At 43.9% G+C, this 14,483-nt stretch overlaps 1 protein-coding gene across 2 annotated transcripts in view; it reads left to right on the forward strand.

Moving 5' to 3' along the window:
• The window catches only part of cadps2 (Ca++-dependent secretion activator 2), a gene marked incomplete at its 3' end in the record, with an annotated part of 155,352 nt that overhangs the window by 24,689 nt on the left and 116,180 nt on the right, over positions 1–14,483 (forward strand). For both annotated transcript variants that reach the window (XM_080736548.1, XM_080736549.1), the window contains exon 5: positions 13,736–13,847. In XM_080736548.1, coding sequence (XP_080592674.1) covers positions 13,736–13,847 — 112 coding nt within the window. The remainder of the gene's footprint in view (positions 1–13,735; positions 13,848–14,483) is intronic.

Here is a 14,483-nt window from a genome sequence, read left to right on the forward strand (position 1 = left end):
ATAATAATCAAAATGTTATAATAAATGTTATAATTATTATTATTATTATTTTAATTGTTACCCCTATCGTTAAATCGGTCCACGAAGCCGAGGTCCTAGGGCTGGTGTACACGACAAATTTCCAAACCCCGCTGTGTGTTCCCTGGGGGCGTGAAAAATTAGGGGGTGGGCTCTACATGTCCTCTGGGACCCCATCTACGTATGGACACCACTTGTTCGCCCATCCGTCTTACGGATGCTTTTTTATTCCATTTTATTTGTTTTAGGGTCCTATCTTGCAGTTCAAGCCTATTTCCACAGGGTGGCAGGCTACTTTCCCAACCTACTGGAGGTGAACATGCAGGGGCGTCAATTGGGTATGGCAAGCTATGGCAGCTGCCATACCTTGGCTACAGGGGGGAAATAATTAAATGTACTTTTCATCGTGCCTGTTGCTAAGGTATGGCAACATGATTGGTGTCTTGCAAGACACCAGTCATGTTGCCATACCTTAGCCTTTCCTGAACTGACGCCGCTGTGAACATGTGTACACAGCCAGCATATTACTCAATGCCAAACTTTGCACACACACTCCTTGCCTGCCAATCCACAACCTCCACCCCTCCAGGGACCCCCAGGGTTTATCTCCCGATTAGGACACTTTCCAGCATAGTGACATGCAGAACAAACTGTCCATATAGTATGGTTTACATAAAAGTCAGTTGTCTTTCACACACACACACACACACACACACACACACACACACACACACACACACACACACACACACACACATATATATATATATATATATATATATATATATATATATATATATTTCATTTATTTATTTCATAAATATTTTTCATCACAATTGGGTTTGTGGGGAGCCATCCCTGCTTCAAGCTGTCACAGCATGGCACCAACACTTCAAACTAGTTAAAAAACCCAATACAGCAGATCTACAAGCACCTCACAGATCTACAAGCACCTCGCACATGCCAGGGACAGAGTAGGTTGGCCTGCATAAGCCTTGCTGTCAACACACCAAGCCAGGTGTGGTCAATTAGTGCCTTCTTTTGATCAGTGGCTTCTGCTTGATGAGTGGCACCAGTCTGTCTTTGTTCCCTGGTCAGTCAAGTTCACTGGGAGAGAATGTTTCAGATCAGTGCAAGTGTATTTGTTTTCCATTTGGACTTACTGTGTTTTGTTGGTACAGTATGCGTGCGACTAACTAATATTTCTGATAATTCCAATTTGTTTGTTGTTTAATTAGCCGGATTGTGAATGCCCTGCATTTTTCTTTCATCTTTAGAACCACACGTGTGTAACAAAACAGAGTGGTGATCATTTGGTGTGGGTGAAGAGAAGAAAAACATTTCATTAAAGGAGTAGTTCACCCCCAAAGTGACTTTTTTTCTATTGAACTCAAGTCTCCATGGCGTGAGTAATACATTGAAAAAATAAGTCATTTTGGGGGTGAACTACTCCTTGAATGTCAGTTTTGTGGTGTTTTGACTGGACACCCTGAGGATATTGCCAGACAGACAGACAGACAGACAGACAGACAGACAGACAGACAGACAGACAGACAGACAGAGAATTGTAGGCCTTGCATTTATTTGACTTGGTTCCAACAGATGGCGAAAATAGCTAATCTTCAAGCTCACAATGCCTCACTGTTTGGACAAAGAGTTGAGGCGTTACATTTTGTAAAACACGGCCTTGTGAAAATAGCAGATCTACATGCTCACAACACCTCACAACGCAGGGCGGCGTGAGCATGTAGATCTGATATTTTCACAATTTCTGCCCCTAATATTTAATTTATAATTTTAAAAGTATTAAAAAGTCCTTAAATTGTCTCTTTAGAAATGTGCAGATAGCCTCTGTATACTGTTGAGTGGAAAAACAATGTTTCACATTAAGCTAAACATTTGGGACCACCCAAGATCATTTGGAGACCCCTCTAGGGGTCCCATAGTTGAACCACTGACTTATAAGGGGAGTATGGAGACCCCTCTAGGGGTCCCATAGTTGAACCACTGACTTATAATGTATATGAGGCTGGATCCGTCTGGAACACTGCACTAGGCTCTCGCCAGCTCTGTAGCTCTCCACACTTGAACAGTTGTGTCCTTAAATTCAATTATAATAATTAACCCCTGTATATACGGGCAATAGTTTTACATGACTTTGTGTACACAGCCAATAGTTTTACATGAACATGTCTAGGCTTTAGTACTGTACTGCCTCGTATAGCCCAACAGAGCCCAGCACAGAACAGCACAGCCCACCAGAGCCCAATACAGCCCCCCAGAGCCCAACAGAGTCCAGCAAACCTAAGTCCAGCCCAGTCCTGCCGAGTAGGAGTATAGACCGGGGAAAGGGGGTAGTTAGATGACTCCACCAGGCCATTACTGTCCAGATCTGGCTTGAATAGGCCAGACCAGGGTAGACAGGACTGCACCAGACTCCACCAGGCTGCTCCAGCCAGCTCTGTAGATCCTTGCACATGCGATTAACCACTGTGTACACGGGCAATAGTTTTAAGTTTTACATGAACCCTCAGAGGGACACTGTGGGCTTATCAAGTGGTCCATGGCCGGTTCTCAAAGTGAGGTCGGGGGGCCCACAGTGTCCCTCTGAGGGGACACGGCACAGACCGTGTACACGAAGGGCAGGAGCAAGTGTTCAAGTCCCATAGAATCTATGGGAAATGTACACAGGCGTGTACAAAGTCACCAGTAGTTTTACATGAACCCTCAGAGGGACACTGTGGGCTTATCAAGTGGTCCATGGTCGGTTCTCAAAGTGAGGTCGGGGACCCTCAGAGGGACACTGTGGGCTTATCAAGTGGTCCATGGTCGGTCCTCAAAGTGAGGTCGGGGGACCCTCAGAGGGACACTGTGGGCTTAGCAAGTGGTCCATGGTCGGTTCTCAAAGTGAGGTCGGGGGCCCACAGTGTCCCTCTGAGGGGACACGGCACAGACCGTGTACACGAAGGGCAGGAGCAAGTGTTCAAGTCCCATAGAATCTATGGGAAATGTACACAGGCGTGTACAAAGTCACCAGTAGTTTTACATGAACCCTCAGAGGGACACTGTGGGCTTATCAAGTGGTCCATGGTCGGTTCTCAAAGTGAGGTCGGGGGACCCTCAGAGGGACACTGTGGGCTTATCAAGTGGTCCATGGCCGGTTCTCAAAGTGAGGTCGGGGGGCCCACAATGTCCCTCTGAGGGGACACGGCACAGATTGTGTACACGAAGGGCAGGAGCAAGTGTTCAAGTCCCATAGAATCTATGGGAAATGTACACAGGCGTGTACAAAGTCACCAGTAGTTTTACATGTCCCTCCTTCCCAAACAAAGACGAACCAACCAAGGGTGCACAAGGCAGCGGTGTGCGATGGACTAGAAATATCCATTTAAAACTATTGGTCATGTACACACAAACTAAGGCTCCTCCTGTACACAGTGTTTGGTCTCAATTGTGTGAGCAGCTAAAGGGCAGACAACGGCCTAGAACAACCTAATGGTGCCTATTAAGACTCTAGTACACCCTTTGGCCTCGACAAGCCTGATCATCCTACTATAGCTAGTACCCCCCTCACCAACTTTGTGCTCCCACTTGATAAGCCCAGTGTCCCTCTGAGGGTCCCTCGACCTCACTTTGAGAACCGACCATGGACCACTTGATAAGCCCACAGTGTCCCTCTGAGGGTCCCCCGACCTCACTTTGAGAACTGACCATGGACCACTTGATAAGCCCACAGTGTCCCTCTGAGGGTCCCCCGACCTCACTTTGAGAACCGACCATGGACCACTTGATAAGCCCACAGTGTCCCTCTGAGGGTCCCCGACCTCACTTTGAGAACCGACCATGGACCACTTGATAAGCCCACAGTGTCCCTCTGAGGGTTCATGTAAAACTACTGGTGACTTTGTACACGCCTGTGTACATTTCCCATAGATTCTATGGGACTTGAACACTTGCTCCTGCCCTTCGTGTACACGGTCTGTGCCGTGTCCCCTCAGAGGGACACTGTGGGCCCCCCGACCTCACTTTGAGAACCGGCCATGGACCACTTGATAAGCCCACAGTGTCCCTCTGAGGGTTCATGTAAAACTTAAAACTATTGCCCGTGTACACAGTGGTTAATCGCATGTGCAAGGATCTACAGAGCTGGCTGGAGCAGCCTGGTGGAGTCTGGTGCAGTCCTGTCTACCCTGGTCTGGCCTATTCAAGCCAGATCTGGACAGTAATGGCCTGGTGGAGTCATCTAACTACCCCCTTTCCCCGGTCTATACTCCTACTCGGCAGGACTGGGCTGGACTTAGGTTTGCTGGACTCTGTTGGGCTCTGGGGGGCTGTATTGGGCTCTGGTGGGCTGTGCTGTTCTGTGCTGGGCTCTGTTGGGCTATACGAGGCAGTACAGTACTAAAGCCTAGACATGTTCATGTAAAACTATTGGCCGTGTACACAAAGTCATGTAAAACTATTGCCTGTGTACACAGTGGCTTTTTCCTTGACCTTTCGAGTTAGGAGTGTCGTAGAGACACGAGACCGGGTTTGTTGGATTCAGCGTCAAAAAGTAAGTCAGAATAAGTGTCTTTTATCCGAAATAATGTGTAATCGTGTTGGTGGCGTGCAAATTTTGTGTCTTTTTCGCAATCATAAAGGGTTCAAAGTGTCGGAGAGACACGAAACCCATTCCATCGGATCAGGCATCCTTCAAATATGAAAAGTGTTTCCTGCGTAAAACAAACAGATTTTTTTAGATTTTTTTATTGATTTTAAGGACAAAAATCCGGGTTTCGGTGTCTTTTTCGCAATCGTAAAGGGTTCAAAGTGTCGGAGAGACACGAAACCCATTCCATCAGATCGGGCATGCTTCAAATATGAAACGTGTGTCCTGCCTGAAACAAAACATATTTTTTTGATTTTTTTATTCATTTTAAGGACAAAGGGCCTGTTTTGACGCCTAAAACTACCCTTTTCCTTGACCTTTCGAGTTAGGAGTGCCGTGTACACAGGATCTACAGAGCTGGCTGGAGCATGGAGCAGCCTGGTGGAGTCTGGTGCAGTCATCTAACTACCCCCCTTCCCTGGTCTATACTCCTATTGGGCAGGACTGGGCTGGACTTAGGTTTGCTGGAGTCTATTGGGCTCTGGTAGGCTGTATTGGGCTCTGGTGGGCCGTGTTGTGCTGTGATGGGCTCTGTTGGGCTACACGAGACAGTACAGTACTAAAGCCTGAACATGTTCATGTAAAACTATTGGCTGTGTACACAAAGTCATGTAAAACTATTGCCCGTATATACAGGGGTTAATTATTATAATTGAATTTAAGGACACAACTGTTCAAGTGTGGAGAGCTACAGAGCTGGCGAGAGCCTAGTGCAGTGTTCCAGAAGGATCCAGCCTCATATACTCCCCTTATAAGTCAGTGGTTCAACTATGGGACCCCTAGAGGGGTCTCCATACTCCCCTTATAAGTCAGTGGTTCAACTATGGGACCCCTAGAGGGGTCTCCAAATGATCTTGGGTGGTCCCAAATGTTTAGCTTAATGTGAAACATTGTTTTTCCACTCAACAGTATACAGAGGCTATCTGCACATTTCTAAAGAGACAATTTAAGGACTTTTTAATACTTTTAAAATGATAAATTAAATATTAGGGGCAGAAATTGTGAAAATATCAGATCTACATGCTCACGCCGCCCTGCGTTGTGAGGTGTTGTGAGCATGTAGATCTGCTATTTTCACAAGGCCGTGTTTTACAAAATGTAACGCCTCAACTCTTTGTCCAAACAGTGAGGCATTGTGAGCTTGAAGATTAGCTATTTTCGCCATCTGTTGGAACCAAGTCAAATAAATGCAAGGCCTACAATTCTCTGTCTGTCTGTCTGTCTGTCTGTCTGTCTGTCTGTCTATCTGGCAATATCCTCAGGGTGTCCAGTCAAAACACCACAAAACTGACATTCAAGGAGTAGTTCACCCCCAAAATGACTTATTTTTTCAATGTATTACTCACGCCATGGAGACTTGAGTTCAATAGAAAAAAAGTCACTTTGGGGGTGAACTACTCCTTTAATGAAATGTTTTTCTTCTCTTCACCCACACCAAATGATCACCACTCTGTTTTGTTACACACGTGTGGTTCTAAAGATGAAAGAAAAATGCAGGGCATTCACAATCCGGCTAATTAAACAACAAACAAATTGGAATTATCAGAAATATTAGTTAGTCGCACGCATACTGTACCAACAAAACACAGTAAGTCCAAATGGAAAACAAATACACTTGCACTGATCTGAAACATTCTCTCCCAGTGAACTTGACTGACCAGGGAACAAAGACAGACTGGTGCCACTCATCAAGCAGAAGCCACTGATCAAAAGAAGGCACTAATTGACCACACCTGGCTTGGTGGCCTGAGTGGTGTAGTATAGTGTGTTGACAGCAAGGCTTATGCAGGCCAACCTACTCTGTCCCTGGCATGTGCGAGGTGCTTGTAGATCTGTGAGGTGCTTGTAGATCTGCTGTATTGGGTTTTTTAACTAGTTTGAAGTGTTGGTGCCGTGCTGTGACAGCTTGAAGCAGGGATGGCTCCCCACAAACCCAATTGTGATGAAAAATATTTATGAAATAAATAAATGAAATATATATATATATATATATATATATATATATATATATATATATATATATGTGTGTGTGTGTGTGTGTGTGTGTGTGTGTGTGTGTGTGTGTGTGTGTGTGTGTGTGTGTGTGTGTGTGAAAGACAACTGACTTTTATGTAAACCATACTATATGGACAGTTTGTTCTGCATGTCACTATGCTGGAAAGTGTCCTAATCGGGAGATAAGCCCTGGGGGTCCCTGGAGGGGTGGAGGTTGTGGATTGGCAGGCAAGGAGTGTGTGTGCAAAGTTTGGCATTGAGTAATATGCTGGCTGTGTACACATGTTCACAGCGGCGTCAGTTCAGGAAAGGCTAAGGTATGGCAACATGACTGGTGTCTTGCAAGACACCAATCATGTTGCCATACCTTAGCAACAGGCACGATGAAAAGTACATTTAATTATTTCCCCCCTGTAGCCAAGGTATGGATAAGCCCACAGTGTCCCTCTGAGGGTCCCCCGACCTCACTTTGAGAACCACCACGGACCACTTGATAAGCCCACAGTGTCCCTCTGAGGGTTCATGTAAAACTACTGGTCGTGGACACCACCTAGGGCCTGTGTACATATGGCTCTCTGCTGCCCCCCATTAAGAAACTATAGACGGCACAGACCGTGTACACGAAGGGCAGGAGCAAGTGGTCAAGTCCCATAGAATCTATGGGAAATGTACGAAGTCGTGTACAAAGTCACCGGTTGGTCCACGAGCCATAGTTTTTTCCATTGTAGCTCCCTACAGTGTACACGACTATGATTATTATGAACACCCAGAAAATAGCACATTGCGATCTATTAGACCAAACCTCATTTAAAAAATATCAAGAGTGTATGAAAGCCTTTTAAAAATATATATATACTATATTTATACTAAGGGAATCTTTCTCCAAAATAATCTATTACCGCATGCCAGCAAAGACGCATCAACGACCCAATTAGCGCAAAGTCCTGCAGCTGGTGCTGGACTGTCACTGGACTCGCTGACGTACACTGAACAGCTCCACTATCCTGACATTAAACCATTATGGTATTGCATTATGATTAAGCTTTCTGCATTCCCCTTGCACCTCAAAATAATGGATTACTTCTTCAAAATGCGGACTGGATAACAAGAGGCAGCAACAGTAGGTAATGAGTCATTCTGATCCAGCTGGTCTTTATATTGGCCACAATGATGGCCAGTCTTTCTCCATCACAACGTTTAAAGTAGCCTATACTCACGCAAACTTTGCATTGTAGCAACGTTTTAGACAGTAATGAATGATGGTCAGTGCGCAGAGAGCAGCAGACTCCTTTTCTTTTTTTCCTCTCTCTTTTTTTGGTGTCCTTTGGCAATCTGTTCCCCGACGCACAGTGCGTCCTGCGCGTCATGGTAGCGCAGCACTGGGCTGGGCTGGGCACCGTATAGCCTACATTTGGCTTAGAAGTGTCTGTCCACAGGGCTGTGAGCTTGTAGATTTGCTGTTTTCGGCGCACTCCACCGTGACCGTCATGCAACATATGACCCGTAGCAACGCACAGCGAGTGCGGTGCGTTGCAACGTGCTGTCACAGCACTGCTGTGAGCTTGTAGATTTGCTGTTTTCAGCGCACCACTGCCATGCAACATAAATGACCAGTTAAGTTAAATAAATAGCAAATAATACCAAACAACCAAACAAATAATAGCCCGGGCTCTTACATAAAACCTAATAAGGATAATATTAATTGCAAATAACGGCCCAGGCGCTTATACGAACCTTGCGCTTATTTGAAACAGGCGTTTATTGCGCAAAATGGGGTCAGACCCCGGGCGGATATATGGGACCCGGCGGCAGTTTGCCACCGGGCGATTAATTGGTGATTTACGGGTATATGTAAAAATGCAGCCTGTTGCATGTTATAGCTTGCAGATCTGCTACTTTTGATGCTTTTGCGTGATGCTGTCCTAAAATGTACAAATACAAACTGTGTGTGCAAGGGCGGAATCATAGGGGGCGCCTGGGAGCTTGAGCGTACAGTTATGAGAGCCCATTGATTTTTCGCCGACAATTCCTAGCACTCAGTCGTTTTCACAAGTTTTCCCAAACTGGCCAAACTGCATTCCTGGCACTCGGCCGATATCACAAGTTGGCTTTGTCCCTTTCAATTAGAGTATAGGGCTAACACTGTGTTAGCCCTATACAGCGTCAAAGACCGCCCCACATCCTGGCTGTATGATGTAGCTCTGTTATACTGTAGTGTAGCCTACCAAGACGAAGACGCACCGTCTCTGCGACCCCTGTGCCCCACACGCTGGACCACTAAAACGGCATCGCTGCAGTCCATTGCTTCCAACTACATTGCACTCAGCCCGTGGCCTGCGTATGCAGCTAGGCACTTTTAGCACGTTTTTTTGCTTTGAGAATCATGCTAAAGTTTTTCTCACGTGTGGAAATGGTCAACACACATGTGGAGGATTGTGTTGTCGGAAACAGCGCCCGCAAACGCATGGTGCAATTCTATGGAGACGACTTTGATGAAGCCAGGCTGACACTGCATTGTGACGTTTGCCTGGAGATGGCAAAGACCAGTGGACTCACATTCTTTACTTATTAAGTAAAAGTAGGCTATCAATACTGCAATGTAGATGTACTTCAATTCAAAATGAACTTGAGTAAAAGTACGAAAGTATTGGCATCAAAATGTACTTAAAATACCAAAAGTAAAAGTACAATTTTTTGGAAAATAGCAGATCTACAAGCTCACAAGGCGTCGTGATATGATGCGTTTGGAGCTTGTAGATCGGCTATTTTCAAACAACCTAGGTATAATGGCTAAAGTGGTTAATGTGTGTTTTAAAATATTATAACTTATATCCGAAAAGTAACTAGTAACTAAAGTTTTCAAATAAATGTAGTGGAGTAAAAGTACAATATTTGGATCCGAGATGTAGTGGAGTAGAAGTAAAAGTATTGGAAATTGGAAATACTCAAGTAAAGTACAAATACCTACTTAAAAAGGGGCGGGGTCAAAAACTAGCACCCAGCTCAATATTGAAACTTCAACGTCCCTGTGTGTGTGTGTGTGTGTGTGTGTGTGTGTGTGTGTGTGTGTGTGTGTGTGTCACTGTGGGGCAAGATTAATGCATGTTGTTTTCTTGACATCTCCACTTGGCAGAGCTAAAGGTCATCCACACCAAGCACGTACATATAAATATTGTTTTAAAAATAACCAACTCAAGTGGAAAGCAGAGTCCACATACACCACAACTACAGGTAGAACCACAACACGACATTGGTGAAAAATGGATGTATAGTTCTGGCGCTTGGTATGGATTGATCGACTGAATACTGTATTAGTCCGAAATGTAAACAGCACGTGGTACAGTCAGACATTAAGGCTAAAATGTATTCAATTCGTGTTTAAAAAAAAAGAAAATAATAATAATAATAATAATAATACAATAATACACATGTCATCAACAAATACAGATACAAACACTGTACAAAGGAGATGGGAAATTACATTTACAGTGCATTCCCTTGTGGTCTCCTGAAAGATTGGGTTGAGGTTACAATTAGACATTTAGAGGTTAGGTTTAGGGGTTGAAGGTCTGCTATTTTCACTACTTTTTTTACATGTAGTTATGGAAGAAGATTTTGTTAATTTGATGTATTAAATACTTTACTTAATACTTTGAGTATATATTTATTTATTTATTACATAGGAGAAATTGGGGATATTTACCATCAAAATCGCTCCACGACCTGTTAGGGAAACAGTTTCTTCTAAATGTGGGTGTGGTACCAGATCGTTGTCGCTCTCTCTGGTGTCGTGTAATATTCAACAATACCAGCCAGGACATTTCAGGAAAAAAGAAACGTGTTGATGAATATCAGTATGTTTTTGTATGGAAAAATAAACTAAACTAATAAACTAATAATAATATATACTAATAGTATATACTCTTGAACAATATGAGTCCATGAGCACCCTGTTCCAGTAATGGGAGCCTGTTGCTCCCATTAGCGTATCCTCTGTGGTAAAAGAGAGCATGAGAAAAGGCCAAGCTTGTTAGTGGACGAACCCCCTGCTGCTCCGCTGCTCACCTAATCATCACAGACCACATGGTCAGCTGGGTGAACCGCTGACCATGACTCAACCACCAAACCCATCATTAAAACAAGCATTGTATCAACTGCGGGTTCGTAGTGGATCTAAGGCAGTGGTTCATAAGCTGCGGGCCGTGAGAATGAAATGATTAAAATGAAATGTTGTCCTATCTGTATAGTAGACTATGTTAATACAATATAACACAATATAACTAATTGGGGTGGTTGTATTTTGTCTCCCTGCTCTCCTATTGAGACATTTAGATCATGTCAAAGGTCATGTCTCACCAAGACACAGGATCTGACACAAAGTGTGACCTGATGGTTAAGATTCAATTTATCCCCTCAGCAAGCAGGCAGTCTATTAGCACAATGGTAAAAAAAAAAAAAAATCTCAGCACTTGCCTGGAAACCGAGTCCAAATCCGGGGTAGAAGCTTTAAGTATACTACCTTGTACATTTGCTGTTTATTTATTTTTTACTTTTTGAAAACGATCTAAAGTCTAATAATTTAGAATTTCGTTTTTACAAAATCTTCTCTTTGCAGTGTGAGGGGGGGGGGGGGGGGGGGGGGGGCAGTGTAGTCCCTCAGGCTACAGTGTGTGGCGGTCATGTTACAGCTCATGTTACAGTCTTCTAAATGAGTTAGAAGTAATTACTGTACCTCTCCCCGGGAGTGAGAACGGACATTTACCTATCTGCACCATAATGTTGCCTTGGAAACTGGTCGCGTATGGAACTTGGTTTTAGCCTTGAACAAGTGAGGGGTCCCTTTTGTATGCAAGTGTGAAAAGACACTGACTATGAAAGTTGTGACGTACACTCACAGAAATGTATAACACTAGAACCCACACACAGCAGTGTTCATTTTGACTAAAACTATGTCTATTTTCTGTAGTACTATTTAATAAAGAGCTGGAGAGACATATGGAGACTCCTGTTACTAAACACTCTATAGCAGGGTTCCCCAATTAGTTTCCCAAGGGCCGAATTATGTCTAGGGTACTAAGCCGAGGGCCACAACATTGCGGGAGGCGACGGCGGCATTCCCGCTACTCCAGCGACAGATATACAAGATATACTAGTGTTTTTGCTGCTCTTATACCAACATTATTATAATTATTATTGGTTGCGGCACTAATAATTTTGCCCTGGGATTCTTAAATCCTGTGTTGTGTCACATAAGGAGAAATGCATTCCTTAAAGTTGAAATAATAATAATAATAAATAACCAGTCTGCTTGAAAAATACTAGGTGTAAGCATCTGTATAACAGCAGCCAGTTGACAGTGCAGAGACGAGCGACCGTCAACTACTTACTAGCATCAGCTGGACACAGACACACACAAACCTTCCCTCTGCAGTGCTCTAAAAGTGACTGGAGTCTGTCTCATTTCTCTCCAAAAGCCCTTGAATATGATGGAAAATGAGTAAGGATTACTGTGATTATGGTAAGCTTTAGTGCAGGGCGATTCTTGCTCAAATGAGAATCTCATGATTCTCTCATGATTTTTTGAGAGCATAAAATGAAACCAAATAAGTGTTAGAAGAGTTAGAATGATGCCCAGAGCAGCAGATGGGAGAACATTGACCACACTGAGGCATCTCAGATGGTTGAATAAGGTTTACAATCACACAGAAATATTGTGCCAGAAGAACTATGAAATATTTTCCAGTGAACCTGAATTTCTGGCAGTCACCGTGATTTATGGTTCAACCTCACCCATCTGGTTCTCTGCAGACTTGCTTCTCAAACATGTTCCATGTCGAGGACCCTCAAATTCGCTCCGCAGACCCCTATATGAAAATAATTTGTGCCTGGGACCCCCATAAGAGAGGATATGTTCTGTAAAACCTTTTCAAGATAATTCAAAACTTTTAACTAATTTAAAAAAAAGAGCAGATCTACAAGCTCACAAAGAGTCACAATGTGATGCATTGTGAGCTTGTAGATCTGCTCTTTTTGAATAGCCAAAGTGGGGTCAAAGTGAACAAACTGGTTTTCTTTTCATGCTATATTACTTTAAGTAATTTAGCTGGGGACCCCCTTGGTTAGATTGGATTGGAATTGTTTAAGTTATATTGTACGACCTTGCCCGGGGGTGTGCACAGTATAATTATGAGGGATTGAATGTAGGAGTCTCAGAATTGGTGTTGGAGAACCCAGATGTATCAGTGATGTCAGTCATCTCCACATTTGGGCATTGTTTCAGCATGCGGATGCATGCGGTTACTGAGATTTAGGCTCATATAAGCATTGTGGTCCAAAAATAAACAAACTGTCTCTGCGATAGTGTCGGGAGGTATCTCATATTTGATACAGTCTGTTTCTGGTGAACATGTAATTAATTCGGTGGCGGTTACATAAGCGTTTTCTCACCGTCAGTTGATTATTCATATCCATATGAGTCAAACCGCCGAGATCATTTGTTTATTTTCGGAACACAGTTCTTATTTGATGCTTTATTAAATAGTTTACTGCCATTATTTTTTTCTGGTCAACTTGCAACAGTTTTCTCACCTTTGGTGGGCGTGTGCATGTCCATCATGCACAGATCTTACATGATACATGTGCACCGTTCGACATTCGCAATTTTTTTTAGCAGCGGCTGTGTTTACAAAGTAAGTAAACAGAAACAGAAATGGTGCATCACCTCAAGGTTACTTGGTAACCCCGGAGCGGTGATCCGATTTTGGATTGTTTTATAACCACCAAGTAAAAATGCAAAAGGCGTAAAAAGTGTTTTTGGCAGTAAAAGAGTTAAAAGAAGTCTTCAAAAGTCTTCAAAATTGTAAAAAAAAAAAAACGACCTAGGTAGGATGTGTAAGACTTGCTCTATTGCTCTATCTAGGTGCTCTATCACTTTCTTACTGTGAGTCTTGGTGAGCCGTGCACCTGGCAAACCTGGCACTACAGACAGACTGTCAGAGTCTGTTTTTTCTGGGGCCTACAGTAGCTGTCAGTGTGTGTTAAAGCAGAACGTTGTGTCTCTCTCCGTGGCAGATGGGGGACCCAGGGGGACTTCACCACCACTCACCCACTGCCCATCGTCAAAGTCAAGCTGTTCACGGAGAGCACCGGTGTTCTGGCCCTGGAGGACAAGGAGCTGGGCAGGGTGAGAGACACACATGCACTGATAGAGAGACACACACACACACACACACACACACACACACACACACACACACACACACACACACACACACACACACACACAATTCAATTCAAAGCAGGCACGTGCACTCAATTCAATTCAATTCAAAGGAGCACTCATAGACCCTGCCCTTTTAACAGTCTGTTAAAAGTGCCCTCTCCAGACCATGAATGCAGTTTTTACTATGGTGAAAGAAATGCAAATGCCCTCTTTTCATGCCATACCTGAAGGCAGCATTAGAGAGGATTGCCTTGTCCAAACTCTCCTGAACTTGAATGCAGCACCTGTGTAGAAATCCATGCCGTTACGCCACATCTCCAGTATTGCCTTTTTTATACTTAGTTTTGTGTGGTATGAAGTACTGAAAATAGCCGACCTCCAAGCTCACAACGTGTCACGCTGCAACACGTTGTGAGCTTGGAGGTCGGCTATTTTCAATATTTTCCACCAAAATGCCCTTTTAGAAATTTCAGCCCCTGCCTCTCTAACATTCTCTGCACGTCCCTGCATGCACGCACGCACGCACCTACGCACTTCAATTCAATTCAAAGGGCTTTATTGGCATGAGAGAACATACATTTACATTGCCAAAGCATA

The sequence above is a fragment of the Nannobrachium achirus genome (genome assembly GCF_963921795.1).
Source record: "Nannobrachium achirus genome assembly, chromosome: 11".
In the NCBI taxonomy this organism is placed as follows: domain Eukaryota; kingdom Metazoa; phylum Chordata; class Actinopteri; order Myctophiformes; family Myctophidae; genus Nannobrachium; species Nannobrachium achirus.